At 43.2% G+C, this 21,055-nt stretch overlaps 1 protein-coding gene across 2 annotated transcripts in view; it reads left to right on the top strand.

The window, feature by feature from the left end:
* Positions 1-1,204: 1,204 nt before the first annotated feature.
* Positions 1,205-21,055, top strand: part of LOC121546363 (E3 ubiquitin-protein ligase arih1) — a 36,364-nt gene continuing 16,513 nt past the window's right edge. Inside the window, exons 1-11 of one of the 2 annotated variants that reach the window (XM_041857574.2) lie at positions 1,205-1,650; positions 2,703-2,770; positions 3,368-3,512; positions 5,185-5,277; positions 5,525-5,580; positions 6,279-6,345; positions 6,575-6,681; positions 6,943-6,985; positions 13,810-13,881; positions 14,169-14,299; positions 14,882-14,945. In XM_041857574.2, coding sequence (XP_041713508.1) covers positions 1,375-1,650; positions 2,703-2,770; positions 3,368-3,512; positions 5,185-5,277; positions 5,525-5,580; positions 6,279-6,345; positions 6,575-6,681; positions 6,943-6,985; positions 13,810-13,881; positions 14,169-14,299; positions 14,882-14,945 — 1,122 coding nt within the window. In that variant the 5' untranslated portion in view covers positions 1,205-1,374. The remainder of the gene's footprint in view (positions 1,651-2,702; positions 2,771-3,367; positions 3,513-5,184; positions 5,278-5,524; positions 5,581-6,278; positions 6,346-6,574; positions 6,682-6,942; positions 6,986-13,809; positions 13,882-14,168; positions 14,300-14,881; positions 14,946-21,055) is intronic. The other variant, XM_041857575.2, reaches the window with a different exon arrangement.

The following is a 21,055-nucleotide window of genomic DNA, read 5'->3' on the forward strand; positions in this document are numbered from 1 at the left end:
GATTTATACAGTGGAAACATTCAGTTTACAATCGTAGTTGTGGGGTTGCAAACAGTATTGGAAAATAATACTACAAACAATGAATACGAAATCAAGCAGCTATCAGGTCACACGGCTCCGAAAAAACAAACGTGGAGCACAGATCCATGACGCTCCATTCTGCTTTCAACTACCATTCCTCAACATATCATGTGTTGGCTCAAATACTATTTTGTCTAGTAATCTATGTAGAAAATATTTTGTCCTTTATTGTGGTATGTGTAAGCTTTCAATAAGATAGGCTAATAAAAAAAAAACGGTGATCACAAAACCTGAAACACACAATATACCTCAATTCACAGAGGACTCGGAAGATGTGTAATAGTTATTGAAAACAGTCTGGTTATTCATCATCAGGTAAAAACAGATATACTCAAAGGTGATTTACGTTAATTAAATATTGCCTAGTGATTCCACATTTTGCTAAACAGTAAAGGAGTTAAAATAATTTGAAGACTGCGTACGATTATTGCAATATACTTGCAAAATGAATACTTGCAAAATAAGATTAGCCTATTTATGTTCTATAACACTACCGCAACGCTATGCCCTCCGCCATAGGCCATGGGGCAGATCGCTGTCAGTCCCACTAAATTCAATCCAAAAATCAAAAGTTTTAGATTTAACTCTGTGCTGTCATCTAGTGGTAAAGTGTCTACCTACACGCTCACACTGCACGCCCACCAGTGGAATTGTAAACAGGCCCTATATAATGTTGTCTCATGCACTTACATGTTATATAATGTGATAGGCTACAACATTACAATATGATACAAAACTAAGTTAATGTATTAAAACGACAATTTATTCATTGATTTTAATGGCTTTGCCAATAATGTATTTTGGTGGGTAATGTGTCCATAGGATTCTTGTGCCCATAGTACACAATGTCCTATACAATAATATAAATAACCAATGTTTGTTGAATGATTTATCATGAAGGCTCATTTAAAGAAGGTCCAATTCACTAGAGAAAAACACAACGGTGAATACACAACGGTGAATGGCAGCCTTACACCTTTATGATAAAGTATAATCATTTGTTAAAACATTCCACGCTGTCCTCAACAAATACATAATAGTGATCTTGATGAGCTTGAATATTTTGTCCATCTTTTGCTTGGACCATCCTTTCATTATTTGACGTGACGTAAAGCGTCCGTCCGTATGACGGCGCGTCTCTTTGTTGGTCCACAGCGGCAGCTGCGCTCATGTTGATGTAGCTAGCTACTCTCTTCACGGAAATATTTCGTCTCTTGTTTCATTGCGGCCTGTACACATTCTCGTATCTAGCGTTTGTATCATACCTTGTCACGATATCAAATTAACCGAGTAATGGACTCAGACGAGGGGTACAATTATGAATTCGACGAGGAGGAAGAGGAATGCAGCGAAGACAGCGCTGAGGAGGATCCCGAAGACGACACCCTGGAAGTGGAGTTGGATGACCCTGTTGTGGCCGGTGGAGAGCGAGATGAATGTGGGGAGACCGGGGGCAGTGGACTAGGGCCCGGTCAAGACGAGGAGGACTATCGGTTCGAGGTTCTGACTGCTGAACAAATCCTTCAGCATATGGTCGAGTGTATCAGGGAGGTCAATGATGTCATCCAGGTGAGGTGAAGGAAAGGCCGAGGATGTTGGGTCTCGGTAGGCCGCAACTTGTAAAACGTAAACAGCTAGTTAGTTACCAAGTTAGTTTACTGCCCACCACAAACAATCGTAGGTAACGGTAAGCCTCAACGCCTGTTAGCTTGTTTGCTAGCTAACGTTAGCTAGTTAGCTAGCTACAAACTAACGCTAGTAACGTTAGCTTAGGTACTGTAGCTAAGTTACTCCGACTTCCAATTTAACAAACTACTGTAGCTAACAAGCTAGCTAAATTAACGTTATCTGTCTAGGGAAGCTGCCAATTTCAGTTTGGTCAACTAACGTTAGCTAGTTAGCTAACGTTAACTAGTTCACAAACGTTAGCTAACGAACCAATAACGTATGTCTCTTGAATGACTAGGGCGCCTGGCTCAGCAAGATAAGCGAGTTGTCAGCTCTGCCAAGATGCTGACCCAACTAACTACAGTAAAGATTTAATGAAAATAACTGTAAGACACATCCAGACAACCTAGCTAGTTTGGCTAGTCATCTTTGTCATTCCCTTGTTAGACAAGTTAGCTACCTGATATCTATTACAACACTGCTATCAACGTATTCAGCCATTTCTCTACTTTTATGGCACCAACATGGCGAAATAGCTACAGAGCAATCTAGTTTACGTGAAATCCTATCAGCCCCCTATGTCCATAGTTTCACCTGGATTATAGCTAGCCAGCTAGCTAGCTATCTTACTTTCCACTGTGTCTGATTTTGAGGCCTGTGCGCCTGAAACAACATGGCCGAACCTTGATTCCCACTTCTGTCAGCCAGTGAGTTTGTCTGCAATGAATTGCAGATTTTTATGATTCCTATTATTAGACACACATTTTGAACAATAATAGCCTAGGTCTTATTTGTCGTATGACTTACATGACCGTACTGCTAGTTACCGTTTAGTGTTGTCTAATCCTATGCTAAATAGCTATGTAGGTGGCTGTCTTTTTTAAAAGTTGTGAAGTTTCCCGAGGCCAAATAAATGTGTATTTTGCCTCCTAATTTTTGCTACTCTTCTCTAGAACCCTGCAACGATAACAAGAATACTTCTTAGTCACTTCAACTGGGACAAAGAGAAACTGATGGAAAGGTTAGTTGTGACATTGGCTCTTGTGTGATTTGTTGTGAACTCATTGTAAAACAGGGTCATCTTCTTGGCAGTATTGCTACCATCATTCTGTCAGTTAGGAGGTCTGTTGAATGGCCATGGTCTGGTATTAAATATACATAAGAATAGACTGCATTACACAAGGAAATTGAATTGATCAAATCAACTGTCTGTTTACCAATTTCACTGCCAACCCTTTTTTTAATGCTGTGTCCGATAATTCAAGTCCCGAGATCTGGCACAGGGTTAGCCTTTGTCTTGGTGCTTTAGTTTGGCTGTGATTTATTGCCTTTGTAAGTAACCATTTGCTATAGCATTACCTAAAGATGCTCCTGTTGTATCACAGGAGTTTGGTGGCACCTTAATTGGGGAGGACGGGGCTCGTGGGAATGGCTGGAGCAGAATCAGTGGAATGGTAGCAAATACGTCACACATTTGATGCCATTCCATTCGCTCCATTCCAGCCATTATTATGAGCCGTCCTCCCCTCGGCAGCCTCCACTGTATTGTAGTGCATAAAACACCTCTCAATAAAGTAGCTTGTTTCCCAGCCAGTGATGACATTTCCCCTCTCGCTAGGTATTTTGATGGGAACCTTGACAAATTGTTCTCGGAATGCCATGTCATCAACCCCAGCAAGAAGTCGAGGACACGGCTGATGAACACGAGGTCCTCTGCTCAGGACCTTCCCTGTCAGATCTGCTACCTGAACTACCCAAACTCGGTCAGTACCCTACTCTGAACCCTAGCCCATACCTGCAGGTTCTAGTAGTGTAGCTCTGAACTACCCAAACTCAGTCAGTATCCTGCTCTGAGGGGAAAGACACAACCCCTGGGCATGAAGGGAAACACTTAACTCCTAGCCCCTACCCACTAGACACTGGTGTAGATCTGAAAAGATCAGGACATGCTCGGGCTGGGAATTGGCAGGGACCACACGATACAATATTATCACCATACTTAGATACTGATACGTTATGTATTGTGATTCGATACTGCGATTTTATTGCTATTTCATGTTCCTAACATATTGCTCACTATATGTCTGCTGCAGAGAGACGAGAGCATGAGAAAATGATTTTTGATCAGTCATGGAAATAAAAGTGCTGAAAACACGTTGGCTCACTATTTTAAAAAATAAGATGGAGAACCAGCTATAGGATGAAAAATACCAGAGATTTGGGCAGGTACAGCCGACTAGCGCTAGCAAATGCTACCTAGCAAAAAAAATATTTATGTAGTCAAAGTATCAATTATAATATCGTGATATGTAACTGTATCGATTCCCCATCACTAGGACATGCCCTGTCAGTTCTTCTACCTGAACTACCCAAACTCAGTCAGTACTCTGAAGGGAATCACACAACCCCTACACCCTATCCACTAGCCAGTAGTGTACATCTGAAAGGATCAGGACATGCCCTGTCACAACTACCCAAACTCGGTCACTATTCCGAAAGAAGAGAGACGACCCCTAACCCTTACCCACTAGAGTAGGAAAGATTGGGGACAGGTATTAACACTGTGGCTGTGCTGCACTTTGACCTCCTCCTCAGGTCTCCACCCGTGTTTAGGGGTTATTTCTGTCAACCTCCTCAGGTCTCCACCAGTGTTTAGGGGTTATTTCTGTCAACCTCCTCAGGTCTCCACCAGTGTTTAGGGGTTATTTCTGTCAACCTCCTCAGGTCTCCACCAGTGTTTAGGGGGTATTTCTGTCAACCTCCTCAGGTCTCCACCAGTGTCTAGGGTATTTCTGTCAACCTCCTCAGGTCTCCACCAGTGTTTAGGGGTTATTTCTGTCAACCTCCTCAGGTCTCCACCAGTGTTTAGGGGGTATTTCTGTCAACCTCCTCAGGTCTCCACCAGTGTCTAGGGTATTTCTGTCAACCTCCTCAGGTCTCCACCAGTGTCTAGGGTATTTCTGTCAACGTCCTCAGGTCTCCACCAGTGCCTATGGGGGGTATTTATGTCAACGTCCTCAGGTCTCCACCAGTGCCTATGGGGGGTATTTCTGGGCTGTAGTTTAGTCCCCCTAGATTGAGATCACAAAGTAGCCTTGACATTATTTGGCAATAAATCCCCCTTGTACAGGCTGACAATGTTGCCCTAAGCAAGTGTATTGGTACCAAGCCTCATCAGAATATGTAGTGTAATAGTGTATTGGTACCAAGCCTCATCAGAATATGTAGTGTAATAGTGTATTGGTACCAAGCCTCAGCAGAAGATGTAGTGTAATAGTGTATTGGTACCAAGCCTCAGCAGAAGATGTAGTGTAATAGTGTATTGGTACCAAGCCTCAGCAGAAGATGTAGTGTAATAGTGTATTGGTACCAAGCCTCAGCAGAAGATGTAGTAGAATCGCTACATGACTGAAACATCGTCTTCCTCCCCCACAGTACTTCACTGGCCTGGAGTGTGGACACAAGTTCTGCATGCAGTGTTGGGGGGACTACTTGACTACCAAAATCATCGAGGAGGGGATGGGGCAGGTAGGCGCCACAAACACCTTTTTTGCTTAACCTGGAAAAAGACCCTTAAGGTAAGAAACCCTTAGTGGGCGGGGCCTGGCAAGAGGTCAGCAGGAAGTAGTCAAGAAAGCAATGCAATAGCACAGACAAAACAGTAAAATAATTACCTGTGTGTATCATCACAATGGACTCAGGAAAAGCAATCAATGGGCTTTTGTTGAGATGTGTAAAATCTCACCATGTTTACTTTCTCTTTCTTTAAAAAAAGACTATTTCCTGCCCTGCTCACAGCTGTGATATATTGGTGGACGACAACACAGTCATGTAAGTGTTACGTCGCTGTCGCTTTGCCTCCCACAGCAGGTAGCCTAGCCGTTAGCGCGCTGGGCCAGGAACTGAAAGGTCGCTGGTTCCAATATCCGCGCCGGCAAGATGAAAAATCTGTCTGTGGCCTTGAGCAAGACACTTAACCCTAATTTGTTTCCAGGGGCTCCGTACTACTATGGCTGACCCTGTAAAACAACACGTTTCACTGCACCTATCCGCTCTGACAATAAAGCATTTTTTATTATTGTTAAGTTTCAACATGCTAGTTCTACACTGTGCTAGTTCTACACTGTGCTAGTTCTACACTGTGCTAGTTCTACACTGTGCTAGTTCTACACTGTGCTAGTTCTACACTGTGCTAGTTCTACACTGTGCTAGTTCTACACTGTGCTAGTTCTACACCAGGGTTGCCCAACCCTGTTCCTGGAGAGCTACCCTCCTGTAGGTTTTTGCTCCAACCCCAGGTGTTACTAACCTGATTTCATCTTTATCAAACTGCTTGCAAAAACCTACAGGTCTGTAGCTCTCCAGGAACAGGGTTGGGCAGTCCTGCTCTACCCACTGCTTGTTCTGTGAGAGTTAAAGGAGAAACGGAGTAGCACTAGAGTTTCTGAATCTAAATCTAATAGCTGGTTTTGTATTTGTCCAAATCCACTCCCTGAATTTGCTTTTGAAAAGCTGTTCTTTTCCTGTAGGAGACTAATCACAGAATCCAAGGTCAAGCTGAAGTACCAACACTTGATTACCAATAGTTTTGTAGAGGTAAGATGTGTCATGTTCTTCATTGATCAAATATACAGCAAAAATGTTATATCAAGATGATGTCTGTACAAAACAATGAAGCAATTTTACACGTGGGCCTAAATATCAAATGCGTTTCTTCAGATGTCGTTAGATGAGCTTGCTTGTTTGGGAAAAGAGGGTTATGGCGTGTGTTCCTTCTGCTAGTATCAGCTTCTCATCTTCCTGACTCCTCTCCTCTCGTCCTCAGTGCAATCGACTGTTAAAATGGTGCCCAGCGCCAGACTGCCATCACGTAGTCAAAGTCCAGTACCCAGATGCCAAGCCTGTGAGATGCACATGTGGCCGTCAGTTCTGGTGAGAGACAGCCACACTATGACTACATTCCCTGTTTATTGGTTTGGTTGTGTATCACACATTCTCTGGCATGCAGAGGGCATCTAACGCCAATAATTACACAGAGACTTCTTGATTATTAACACACTGGAAATGCATTGTAACCAAGATCTCTCAGAACGCATGATGATATCTCTCTTGCAATTGTCACACAAAGGGAATCTTAAAAATGCATTGATATTTGGTTACATGTGAATCCTTATTTCTACCCAATCGTTGCAGCTTCAATTGTGGTGAGAACTGGCATGATCCCGTCAAGTGTAAGGTATGTCACAACGGAGTCTAAATTCAACCCTCCCTCCCTCCCTGTCAGTGGTAGTGAGATAGTGGTTGGCCCTGTCCACAAAAACAACCCCATATACACTTCATGTACTGTAGATCTGATAGGATAGGTGGTAGTAGCTTCACCTTATCCCCTGATAGGATAGGTGGTAGTAGCTTCACCTTGTCCTCTGATAGGATAGGTGGTAGTAGCTTCACCTTGTCCCCTGATTGGATAGGTGGTGGTAGCTTCACCTTGTCCCCTGATAGGATAGGTGGTGGTAGCTTCACTTTATCCCCTGATAGGATAGGTGGTAGTAGCTTCACCTTATCCCCTGATAGGATAGGTGGTGGTAGCTTCACCTTATCCCCTGATAGGATAGGTGGTGGTAGCTTCACCTTGTCCCCTGATAGGATAGGTGGTGGTAGCTTCACCTTGTCCCCTGATAGGATAGGTGGTAGTAGCTTCACCTTGTCCCCTGATAGGATAGGTGGTGGTAGCTTCACCTTGTCCCCTGATAGGATAGGTGGTGGTAGCTTCACCTTGTCCCCTGATAGGATAGGTGGTGGTAGCTTCACCTTGTCCCCTGATAGGATAGGTGGTAGTAGCTTCACCTTATCCCCTGATAGGATAGGTGGTGGTAGCCTTGTCCCCTGATAGGATAGGTGGTAGTAGCTTCACCTTGTCCCCTGATTGGATAGGTGGTGGTAGCTTCACCTTGTCCCCTGATAGGATAGGTGGTGGTAGCTTCACCTTGTCCCCTGATTGGATAGGTGGTAGTAGCTTCACCTTATCCCCTGATAGGATAGGTGGTAGTAGCTTCACCTTGTCCCCTGATAGGATAGGTGGTGGTAGCTTCACCTTGTCCCCTGATAGGATAGGTGGTAGTAGCTTCACCTTGTCCCCTGATTGGATAGGTGGTAGTAGCTTCACCTTATCCCCTGATAGGATAGGTGGTGGTAGCTTCACCTTGTCCCCTGATAGGATAGGTGGTGGTAGCTTCACCTTGTCCCCTGATTGGATAGGTGGTGGTAGCCCTGTCCTCTGATTGGATAGGTGGTGGTAGCCTTGTCCCCTGATTGGATAGGTGGTGGTAGCCTTGTCCCCTGATAGGATAGGTGGTGGTAGCCTTGTCCTCTGATTGGATAGGGGTAGTCCAGGGTTTCCGTTAGCCAGTAATAGCCGGCTTTTGACACCCCAAAAAAATCTGAATAGCCGATAAATAAAATAAGCGCCTGCCAATTGTCCGGGAGAAAGAAAAAAATCCCTTGGTGAAATAATGCATTTTCGCCTCTTCATTGATTGAAATACCAGTTGATGTAACGCTACAACTGCTTATTGTTGCTACTGGAATGAAACATGCTTTAATAAGCCCAATTATTTATTTTTACAAAAATATGAAAAAAAATGGCCACAATTTAAACGAAGACCTACTATTTTTATTTCTCAACTGGTAATTGAAGCACGCTTCCCATTCCCCATTCAAGTGCATAGGCAACTAGGCAGGCGTCAGCACGTCACACACCACATTGCAATGAGCTGGAGGCAGGATGCATGTTGAAAACGTACGCTTAATTGTTTGAAAGCTGAACGTTTTACTGCATATTATGAAGCATGTCTTTACCTTGCTTCAAAGTAGCCTATAGCCAAAATCCAACCAAACGTGCAGGCAATTATTTTCTAAAAATTTCCATATGCCATTGAAACCAGTGGCCTTTTTCTCTCATTTTCTATCGGTTTTCAAATCAACTTTCTTTCGTTGTCCAGTAGCCAAAGGCCCAACCCTAGTCATATTAGCAACCCCATGCTAGATGTTGCATATTTAGATCTCCCCTCTTTCTACATTTCTAACGGATATTTTCGTCTCTGTCTCGTCAAACCCGCTCAAAATGGTGTTTTCCTGCTAATTGCATTATGGAACGAACATTCGCACGTAGCTTGCTGCGCTTATAATGTGAAGAAATACCGTAATTTTCGGACTATAAGCAGAGCCTTTTTTCCCATTTTTCGACCCTGCGGTTTATAGAACGGTGCGGCTAATCTATGGATTTTTACAGCTAACGGCCACTAGAAGACCTCCTAAAACTATGGATTTTACAGGTTACAGTCCACCAACTTTAACTCTATGGGCTCTATGACCGGTCCGCGCCCCCCACCTTTAAGCGGCGGGCTCCAGCAGGAAAAGCTGGAGGCCGGAAAAGAGTGAGACAGGTAGCGCGCAAAAGTAAAAGTGGAACCGAGAGTGGTACGAGAGACAGAACGAGAGCAAGACAGACAGACATTACGAGAGCGAGACAGTTTGTCTCTTTCCTGACAATCCCCTCTGTGCACGAACCCTTACATATGGTAATTAAACATGAAAACACCTGCGGCTTATAGTCCAGTGCGGCTTATATATGTACACATCATTCAATATCATTCAATTTAGCTGCTGCGGCTTATACTCCGGTGTGCCTTATAGTGCGGAAAATACGGTAATCGTTTATCAACCTTTTTTATGCTAAACGTTCTGATCTGTTGCATGAGCCTCATTGCTTTTTAACGTTTTCTGGATGAAGGTTAGGCCCACTGGTTGGATGAAGGTTAGGCCCACTGGTTGGATGAATATGGAATCTATTGTCCCAGAGTCAGTTTGGAATAGGCCATTTCTTTCTCTGACAAGCTGACCAATAGAATAGGTCAACATTTCTACTATGGGGGATAGTAGATTGACATACAGTGAGGGGAAAAAAGTATTTGATCCCCTGCTGATTTTGTACGTTTGCCCACTGACAAAGAAATGATCAGTCTATAATTTTAATGGTAGGTTTATTTGAACAGTGAGAGACAGAATAACAACAACAGAAATCCAGAAAAACACATGTCAAAAATGTTATAAATTGATTTGCATTTTAATGAGGGAAATAAGTATTTCACCCCACTGCAAAACATGACTTAGTACTTGGTGGCAAAGCCCTTGTTGGCAATCACAGAGGTCAGACGTTTCTTGTAGTTGGCCACCAGGTTTGCACACATCTCAGGAGGGATTTTGTCCCACTCCTCTTTGCAGATCTTCTCCAAGTCATTAAGGTTTCGAGGCTGACGTTTGGCAACTCGAACCTTCAGCTCCCTCCACAGATTTTCTATGGGATTAAGGTCTGGAGACTGGCTAGGCCACTCCAGGACCTTAATGTGCCTCTTCTTGAGCCACTCCTTTGTTGCCTTGGTCGTGTGTTTTGGGTCATTGTCATGCTGGAATACCCATCCACGACCCATTTTCAATGCCCTGGCTGAAGGAAGGAGGTTCTCACCCAAGATTTGACGGTACATGGCCCCGTCCATCGTCCCTTTGATGCGGTGAAGTTGTCCTGTCCCCTTAGCAGAAAAACACCCCCAAAGCATAATGTTTCCACCTCCATGTTTGACGGTGGGGGTGGTTTTCTTGGGGTCATAGGCAGCATTCCTCCTCCTCCAAACACGGCGAGTTGAGTTGATGCCAAAGAGCTCCATTTTGGTCTCATCTGACCACAACACTTTCACCCAGTTCTCCTCTGAATCATTCAGATGTTCATTGGCAAACTTCAGATGGGCCTGTATATGTGCTTTCTTGAGCAGGGGGACCTTGCGGGCGCTGCAGGATTTCAGTCCTTCACGGCGTAGTGTGTTACCAATTGTTTTCTTGGTGACTATGGTCCCAGCTGCCTTGAGATCATTGACAAGATCCTCCCGTGTAGTTCTGGGCTGATTCCTCACCGTTCTCATGATCATTGAAACTCCACGAGGTGAGATCTTGCATGGAGCCCCAGGCCGAGGGAGATTGACAGTTCTTTTGTGTTTCTTCCATTTGCGAATAATCGCACCAACTGTTGTCACCTTCTCACCAAGCTGCTTGGCGATGGTCTTGTAGCCCTACAATCTTGTCCCTGACATCCTTGGAGAGCTCTTTGGTCTTGGCCATGGTGGAGAGTTTGGAATCTGATTGATTGATTGCTTCTGTGGACAGGTGTCTTTTATACAGGTAACAAGCTGAGATTAGGAGCACTCCCTTTAAGAGTGTAATGTAATCTCAGCTCGTTACCTGTATAAAAGACACCTGGGAGCCAGCAATCTTTCTGATTGAGAGGGGGTCAAATACTTATTTCCCTCATTAAAATGCAAATCAATTTATAAAATGTTTGTAGTGGTGGTGGTTATACTAGTGATGGTGTAGTGGTGGTTATACTCCTGTGTGCAAACCTGGTGGCCAACTACAAGAAACGTCTGACATCTGTGATTGACAACAAGGGTTTTGCCACCAAGTACTAAGTCATGTTTTGCAGAGGGGTCAAATACTTATTTCCCTCATTAAAATGCAAATCAATTTATTTTGTTATTCTGTCTCTCAATGTTCAAATAAACGTACCATAAAAATTATAGACTGATAATTTCTTTGTCAGTGGGAAAACGTACAAATCAGCAGGGGATCAAATACTTTTTTCCCTCACTGTAGGCTAGTGATTTTGCTGTTCGTTACTCGTCTTGTTGGCAGAGGAAAAGTAAATTTGGGCAATTATTCTAACATAGGCAGCGTGTGGGTTTCAAGTTTGTGGAAACTCATTTTCACCTTAAAAATGCACCTTTATAATAAAGCATTCCATGCATCCTTGCATTTGCAGACTTATTTATGTAAGACCCAACTATGGGCCTCCCGAGTGGCGCAGCGGTCTAAGGCGTCACTACAGATCCGGGTTCGATCCCGGGCTGTGTCGCAGCCTGCCGCGACCGGGAGACCCATGAGGCGACGCACAATTGGCCCAGCGTCGTCCGGGTTAGGGGAGGGTTAGGCCGGCCCGGGATGACCTTGTCCCATCGCGCTCTAGCGACTCCTGTGGCAGGCAGGGCGCATGCACGCTGACACGGTCGCCAGTTGTACGGCGTTTCCTCCGACACATTGGTGCGGCTGGCTTCCGGGTTAATATATTATATATTATATTTATATTATATTTTATATTTTATATTTATATTTATATTATATATATTTTATATTTTTTATATTTTAGTCATTTAGCAGACGCTCTTATCCAGAGCGACTTACAGTTAGTGAGTGCACACATTTTCATACTGGCCCCCCGTGGGAAACGAACCCACAACCCTGGCGTTGCAAGCGCCATGCTCTACCAACTGAGCTACACGGGGCCTAAGGTTAAGCGAGCACTGAGTCAAGAAGCAGTGCGGCTTGGCAGGGGTCGTGTTTCGGAGGACGCATATCTCTTGACCTTCGCCTCTCCCGAGTCCGTACAGGAGTTGCAGCGATGGGACAAGACTGTAACTACCAATTTGGATATCACGAAAAAGGGGTAAAAAGTACAACAACAAAAAAATGAGCCTACTATTCCTAATGTGATGATTAGATTGGATGTCATAATTTATGCTAATAATATAACTCAATCACTGTTCGTAAAACATAATGTTCAATGCAGCATGTAGTGGCTTAGAGTAGGCTAGGCTATATCAGATAGCATTCCTTTCTTTACACCAGAAAATGTTGGCCTTTTTTTAAAACACATTTCATGCAATTCTACTACACTTTACATCACTGGAGACATTAGCAGAATATTTTTTTAATACAACAAAAATTACAGGGTAGCCTACTCTGCTGCCACTGACCATCAGATCAATAAACACGACGTTGTCGGTTCCATATAATCGCCCTACGAAAAGAGCAGACACAAATACAATATGACGTCCATCTAACCTGGAGAAGGAAATTATCGTCCAAAAACAAACAAAAGTGGCACTGACCCAATGATAAAGACAGCGAATATGCACTCACCGGGGATATGGCCGATGTTCTCCGCTAGTGCCAATAAGACTTTTCACTCAATTAAGTTCAGAATTTTGAGAACTAAAAGACAGATTCATTATGTTCTCTTTACAGCAATAGCCAACTTCACATTATCCTCTGATAGGATAGGTGGTAGTAGCTTCACCTTATCCCCTGATTGGATAGGTGGTAGTAGCTTCACCTTATCCCCTGATTGGATAGGTGGTAGTAGCTTCACCTTGTCCCCTGATAGGATAGGTGGTAGTAGCTTCACCTTGTCCCCTGATAGGATAGGTGGTGGTAGCTTCACCTTATCCCCTGATTGGATAGGTGGTAGTAGCTTCACCTTGTCCCCTGATAGGATAGGTGGTAGTAGCTTCACCTTGTCCCCTGATTGGATAGGTGGTAGTAGCTTCACCTTGTCCCCTGATAGGATAGGTGGTAGTAGCTTCACCTTATCCCCTGATAGGATAGGTGGTAGTAGCTTCACCTTGTCCCCTGATAGGATAGGTGGTAGTAGCTTCACCTTGTCCCCTGATAGGATAGGTGGTAGTAGCTTCACCTTATCCCCTGATAGGATAAGTAGACTTGTCACCATATTGCTTATACCTCTAGACCTTTCAGATCTCCACTAGTGACTAAAGGATGGTACTGGACTAGACATTCATGGGTAGTGGTGCAGTGTACGTGGGATGGTACTGGACTAGACATTCATGGGTAGTGGTGCAGTGTACGTGGGATGGTACTGGACTAGACATTCATGGGTAGTGGTGCAGTGTACGTGGGATGGTACTGGACTAGACATTCATGGGTAGTGGTGCAGTGTACGTGGGATGGGACTGGACTAGACATTCATGGGTAGTGGTGCAGTGTACGTGGGATGGGACTGGACTAGACATTCATGGGTAGTGGTGCAGTGTACGTGGGACAGAGGTCCTGAGATAAACATAGTTCTGCCTACTGTATTATAGGTACATTATCAAACAAAGATTGGTGACCTTTGAACTTGTGTATTGAATATCCTTTTTCTACATGTACTTTTCAGTGGTTGAGGAAATGGATCAAGAAGTGTGACGACGACAGTGAGACGTCCAACTGGATCGCAGCGAATACAAGGGTATTTTATCCTAGTCTGTTTTATGGAGGTCCAGCAACTAGCTATATCAGTTGCTAGTCCTCCACGAAACCAGGAAGATTTGTATTTTGAGTGTCTCTTTAAGCATTTTAGGACCGGTTTCCCAGACACAGATTAAGCCTATTCCTGGACTGAAAAGCATTATCAGTGGTTATTCTAGGCTTAATCTGTGTCCTGGAAACTGGCCCTCAAATGTTGCTCTATAGTGCTGCGGTGTGAATGATGGACTGCTACTGAGCCGTCTCTCTGCTTGGCCATCTGTCCCTCAGGAGTGCCCCAAATGCCACGTGACCATTGAGAAGGACGGTGGCTGCAACCACATGGTGTGTCGGAACCAGAGCTGCAAGGCTGAGTTCTGCTGGGTCTGCCTGGGGCCCTGGGAACCACACGGCTCTGCCTGGTGGGTGGATCTACCTCCTACTGACCAGTACTATTGTACTGGAAGTCTATGGGGATCTGCTAGCATGCTAGTAGATACCCATAGACTTGCAGTCATTGCACTAACGCTAGTTAGCATTGGCTTGCAAAACTACCTCTAACTTCCTTCATTCTGGACACAGACACATAAAAATGGTATCAGCGAGTTGATCTGACTCTGGGGGAAGTAGATAAAGGGCTGCCAACATCCCGAAGTGTCCCTTTAAGATTCCTTTATTGTCATTTAAGGTTCAACGGAAATTTGACTTCCGCTTTCTCCCAAAGCCAGGGGGCTGCCTTACTTGGGCGCCCGTGGAGCAGTTGTTATGGGGGGGGTTAGGTGCCTTGATCAAGGTCGCAACTGCAGGTGATGGCATCTAGGATTGTTGCTAGCAACCCTCCCGTTAAAAACTAACTTCCGGACAGATTTCCTGTCAGACCCGGGATTCGAACTGGCAACCCTCCGGTTGCTGTCGGGTCTTGGTGTAATAATGAAGGAAGCTACAACCATATTGAACTGAAATGTGTTTTTTTCCTCTCACTAATTACTTGCTCTGTTTTGTAGGTACAACTGCAACCGCTACAATGAGGATGATGCCAAGGCAGCGAGGGACGCACAAGAGGTAACAGTGAGTCATGGTGTCTTTGGTGTCCCTCACTGTAGAATAGAATCACAACACAGTCCTGGTCTTTGTTGAAGAGCGTGTATAATGATAGACAGGTTTCCTCAGTCCTGGTCTTGGTTGAAAAGCGTGTATAATGATAGACAGGTTTCCTCAGAGCGTGTATAATGATAGACAGGTCTCCTCAGAGCGTGTATAATGATTGACAGGTCTCCTCAGAGCGTGTATAATGATTGACAGGTCTCCTCAGAGCGTGTATAATGATTGACAGGTCTCCTCAGAGCGTGTATAATGATTGACAGGTCTCCTCAGAGCGTGTATAATGATAGACAGGTCTCCTCAGAGCGTGTATAATGATAGACAGGTTTCCTCAGAGCGTGTATAATGATAGACAGGTTTCCTCAGAGCGTGTATAATGATTGACAGGTTTCCTCAGAGCGTGTATAATGATTGACAGGTTTCCTCAGAGCGTGTATAATGATTGACAGGTCTCCTCAGTCCCATAACAATTAATTCCTGTTATGATTAAGGCGTTCTCCTGGTTTAATATTATTTACAGTGTAGTAGTATGGTGTAGTGGTTATACTAGTGATGGTATAGTGGTTATACTAGTGATGGTGTAGTGGTGGTGGTTATACTAGTGATGGTATAGTGGTTATACTAGTGATGGTGTAGTGGAGGTTATACTAGTGATGGTGTAGTGGTGGTTATACTAGTGATGGTTTAGTAGTGATGGTATAGTAGTGGTGGTTATACTAGTGATGGTGTAGTAGTGGTGGTTATACTAGTGATGGTGTAGTGGTGGTGGTTATACTAGTGATGGTGTAGTAGTGGTGGTTATACTAGTGATGGTGTAGTGGTGGTTATACTAGTGATGGTGTAGTGGTGGTGGTTATACTAGTGATGGTGTAGTAGTGGTGGTTATACTAGTGATGGTGTAGTAGTAATGGTATAGTAGTGGTGGTTATGCTAGTGATGGTGTAGTAGTGATGGTATAGTAGTGGTGGTTATACTAGTGATGGTGTAGTAGTGGTGGTTATACTAGTGATGGTGTAGTAGTGATGGTATAGTAGTGGTGGTTATACTAGTGATGGTGTAGTAGTGGTGGTATAGTAGTGGTGGTTATACTAGTGATGGTGTAGTAGTGGTGGTTATACTAGTGATGGTGTAGTAGTGATGGTATAGTAGTGGTGGTTATACTAGTGATGGTGTAGTAGTGGTGGTTATACTAGTGATGGTATAGTAGTGGTGGTTATACTAGTGATGGTGTAGTAGTGGTGGTTATACTAGTGATGGTGTAGTAGTGATGGTATAGTAGTGGTGGTTATACTAGTGATGGTGTAGTGGTGGTGGTTATACTAGTGATGGTGTAGTAGTGGTGGTTATACTAGTGATGGTGTAGTGGTGGTTATACTAGTGATGGTGTAGTGGTGGTGGTTATACTAGTGATGGTGTAGTAGTGGTGGTTATACTAGTGATGGTGTAGTAGTAATGGTATAGTAGTGGTGGTTATACTAGTGATGGTGTAGTAGTGATGGTATAGTAGTGGTGGTTATACTAGTGATGGTGTAGTAGTGGTGGTTATACTAGTGATGGTGTAGTAGTGATGGTATAGTAGTGGTGGTTATACTAGTGATGGTGTAGTAGTGGTGGTATAGTAGTGGTGGTTATACTAGTGATGGTGTAGTAGTGGTGGTTATACTAGTGATGGTGTAGTAGTGATGGTATAGTAGTGGTGGTTATACTAGTGATGGTGTAGTAGTGGTGGTTATACTAGTGATGGTATAGTAGTGGTGGTTATACTAGTGATGGTGTAGTAGTGGTGGTTATACTAGTGATGGTGTAGTAGTGATGGTATAGTAGTGGTGGTTATACTAGTGATGGTGTAGTAGTGGTGGTTATACTAGTGATGGTGTAGTAGTGATGGTATAGTAGTGGTGGTTATACTAGTGATTGTGTAGTAGTGGTGGTTATACTAGTGATGGTGTAGTGGTGGTTATACTAGTGATGGTGTAGTAGTGGTGGTTATACTAGTGATGGTGTAGTAGTGGTGGTTATACTAGTGATGGTATAGTAGTGGTGGTTATACTAGTGATGGTTTAGTAGTGGTGGTTATACTAGTGATGGTATAGTAGTGGTGGTTATACTAGTGATGGTATAGTAGTGGTGGTATAGTAGTGGTGGTTATACTAGTGATGGTGTAGTAGTGGTGGTTATACTAGTGATGGTATAGTAGTGGTGGTTATACTAGTGATGGTGTAGTAGTGGTGGTTATACTAGTGATGGTGTAGTAGTGGTGGTTATACTAGTGATGGTATAGTAGTGGTGGTTATACTAGTGATGGTATAGTAGTGGTGGTTATACTAGTGATGGTATAGTAGTGGTGGTTATACTAGTGATGGTATAGTAGTGGTGGTTATACTAGTGATGGTATAGTAGTGGTGGTATAGTAGTGGTGGTTATACTAGTGATGGTGTAGTAGTGGTGGTTATACTAGTGATGGTGTAGTAGTGGTGGTTATACTAGTGATGGTATAGTAGTGGTGGTTATACTAGTGATGGTGTAGTAGTGGTGGTTATACTAGTGATGGTGTAGTAGTGGTGGTTATACTAGTGATGGTATAGTAGTGATGGTATAGTAGTGGTGGTTATAGTAGTGATGGTATAGTAGTGGTGGTTATACTAGTGATGGTATAGTAGTGGTGGTTATACTAGTGATGGTATAGTAGTGGTGGTTATACTAGTGATGGTGTAGTAGTGGTGGTTATACTAGTGATGGTGTAGTAGTGGTGGTTATACTAGTGATGGTGTAGTAGTGGTGGTTATACTAGTGATGGTGTAGTAGTGGTGGTTATACTAGTGATGGTATAGTAGTGGTGGTTATACTAGTGGTGGTATAGTAGTGATGGTTATACTAGTGATGGTGTAGTAGTGGTGGTTATACTAGTGGTGGTTATACTAGTGATGGTATAGTAGTGGTGGTTATACTAGTGATGGTATAGTAGTGGTGGTTATACTAGTGATGGTATAGTAGTGGTGGTTATACTAGTGATGGTATAGTAGTGGTGGTTATACTAGTGATGGTATAGTAGTGGTGGTTATACTAGTGGTGGTTATACTAGTGATGGTATAGTAGTGGTGGTTATACTAGTGATGGTATAGTAGTGGTGGTTATACTAGTGATGGTGTAGTAGTGGTGGTTATACTAGTGATGGTATAGTAGTGGAGGTTATACTAGTGATGGTATAGTAGTGGTGGTTATACTAGTGATGGTTATACTAGTGATGGTATAGTAGTGGTGGTTATACTAGTGGTGGTATAGTAGTGGTGGTTATACTAGTGATGGTGTAGTAGTGGTGGTTATACTAGTGATGGTGTAGTAGTGGTGGTTATACTAGTGATGGTATAGTAGTGGTGGTTATACTAGTGATGGTATAGTAGTGGTGGTTATACTAGTGGTGGTGTAGTAGTGGTGGTTATACTAGTGATGGTGTAGTAGTGGTGGTTATACTAGTGATGGTATAGTAGTGGTGGTTATACTAGTGATGGTGTAGTAGTGGTGGTTATACTAGTGATGGTATAGTAGTGGTGGTTATACTAGTGATGGTGTAGTAGTGGTGGTTATACTAGTGATGGTGTAGTAGCGGTGGTGGTTATACTAGTGATGGTGTAGTAGCGGTGGTGGTTATACTAGTGATGGTATAGTAGTGGAGGTTATACTAGTGATGGTGTAGTGGTGGTGGTTATACTAGTGATGGTGTAGTGGTTATACTAGTGATGGTATAGTAGTGGTGGTTATACTAGTGATGGTATAGTAGTGGTGGTTATACTAGTGATGGTGTAGTAGTGGTGGTTATACTAGTGATGGTGTAGTAGTGGTGGTTATACTAGTGATGGTATAGTAGTGGTGGTTATACTAGTGATGGTATAGTAGTGGTGGTTATACTAGTGGTGGTGTAGTAGTGGTGGTTATACTAGTGATGGTGTAGTAGTGGTGGTTATACTAGTGATGGTATAGTAGTGGTGGTTATACTAGTGATGGTGTAGTAGTGGTGGTTATACTAGTGATGGTATAGTAGTGGTGGTTATACTAGTGATGGTGTAGTAGTGGTGGTTATACTAGTGATGGTGTAGTAGTGGTGGTTATACTAGTGATGGTATAGTAGTGGTGGTTATACTAGTGATGGTATAGTAGTGGTGGTTATACTAGTGATGGTATAGTAGTGGTGGTTATACTAGTGGTGGTATAGTAGTGGTGGTTATACTAGTGATGGTGTAGTAGTGGTGGTTATACTAGTGATGGTGTAGTAGTGGTGGTTATACTAGTGATGGTGTAGTACTGGTGGTTATACTAGTGATGGTGTAGTAGTTGTGGTTATACTAGTGATGGTGATGTAGTGGTGGTTATACTAGTGATGGTGATGTAGTGGTGGTTATACTAGTGATGGTATAGTAGTGGTGGTTATACTAGTGATGGTATAGTAGTGGTGGTTATACTAGTGGTGGTGTAGTAGTGGTGGTTATACTAGTGATGGTATAGTAGTGGTGGTTATACTAGTGATGGTGTAGTGGTGGTTATACTAGTGATGGTATAGTAGTGGTGGTTATACTAGTGATGGTATAGTAGTGGTGGTTATACTAGTGATGGTATAGTAGTGGTGGTTATACTAGTGATGGTATAGTAGTGGTGGTTATACTAGTGATGGTATAGTAGTGGTGGTTATACTAGTGATGGTGTAGTAGCGGTGGTGGTTATACTAGTGATGGTGTAGTAGTGATGGTGTAGTAGCGGTGGTGGTTATACTAGTGATGGTGTAGTAGCGGTGGTGGTTATACTAGTGATGGTATAGTAGTGGAGGTTATACTAGTGATGGTGTAGTGGTGGTGGTTATACTAGTGATGGTGTAGTGGTTATACTAGTGATGGTGTAGTGGTGGTTATACCCAGTGATGGTGTAGTGGTGGTTATACTAGTGATGGTTTAGTAGTGATGGTATAGTAGTGGTGGTTATACTAGTGATGGTGTAGTAGTGGTGGGTATACTAGTGATGGTGTAGTAGTGGTGGTTATACTAGTGATGGTGTAGTGGTGGTTATACTAGTGATGGTGTAGTGGTGGTTATACTAGTGATGGTTTAGTAGTGATGGTATAGTAGTGGTGGTTATACTAGTGGTGGTATAGTAGTGGTTATACTAGTGATGGTATAGTAGTGGTGGTTATACTAGTGATGGTGTAGTGGTGGTTATACTAGTGATGGTTTAGTAGTGATGGTATAGTAGTGGTGGTTATACTAGTGGTGGTATAGTAGTGATGGTAGAGTTGTGGTTATACTAGTGATGGTAGAGTTGTGGTTATACTAGTGATGGTATAGTAGTGGTGGTTATACTAGTGATGGTGTAGTAGTGGTGGTTATACTAGTGATGGTGTAGTGGTGGTTATACTAGTGATGGTATAGTAGTGGTGGTTATACTAGTGATGGTATAGTAGTGGTGGTTATACTAGTGATGGTATAGTAGTGATGGTATACTAGTGGTGGTTATACTAGTGGTGGTTATACTAGTGATAGTATAGTAGTGGTGGTTATACTAGTGATGGTGTAGTAGTGGTGGTTATACTAGTGATGGTTATACTAGTGATGGTATAGTAGTGGTGGTTATACTAGTGGTGGTTATACTAGTGATGGTGTAGTAGTGGTGGTTATACTAGTGATGGTATAGTAGTGGTGGTTATACTAGTGGTGGTGTAGTAGTGGTGGTTATACTAGTGATGGTATAGTAGTGGTGGTTATACTAGTGATGGTGTAGTAGTGGTGGTTATACTAGTGATGGTATAGTAGTGGTGGTTATACTAGTGATGGTATAGTAGTGGTGGTTATACTAGTGATGGTATAGTAGTGGTGGTTATACTAGTGATGGTATAGTAGTGGTGGTTATACTAGTGATGGTGTAGTAGCGGTGGTGGTTATACTAGTGATGGTGTAGTAGTGATGGTGTAGTAGCGGTGGTGGTTATACTAGTGATGGTGTAGTAGCGGTGGTGGTTATACTAGTGATGGTATAGTAGTGGAGGTTATACTAGTGATGGTGTAGTGGTGGTGGTTATACTAGTGATGGTGTAGT

Source organism: Coregonus clupeaformis, unplaced genomic scaffold (genome assembly GCF_020615455.1).
Source record: "Coregonus clupeaformis isolate EN_2021a unplaced genomic scaffold, ASM2061545v1 scaf0572, whole genome shotgun sequence".
NCBI lineage: Eukaryota > Metazoa > Chordata > Actinopteri > Salmoniformes > Salmonidae > Coregonus > Coregonus clupeaformis.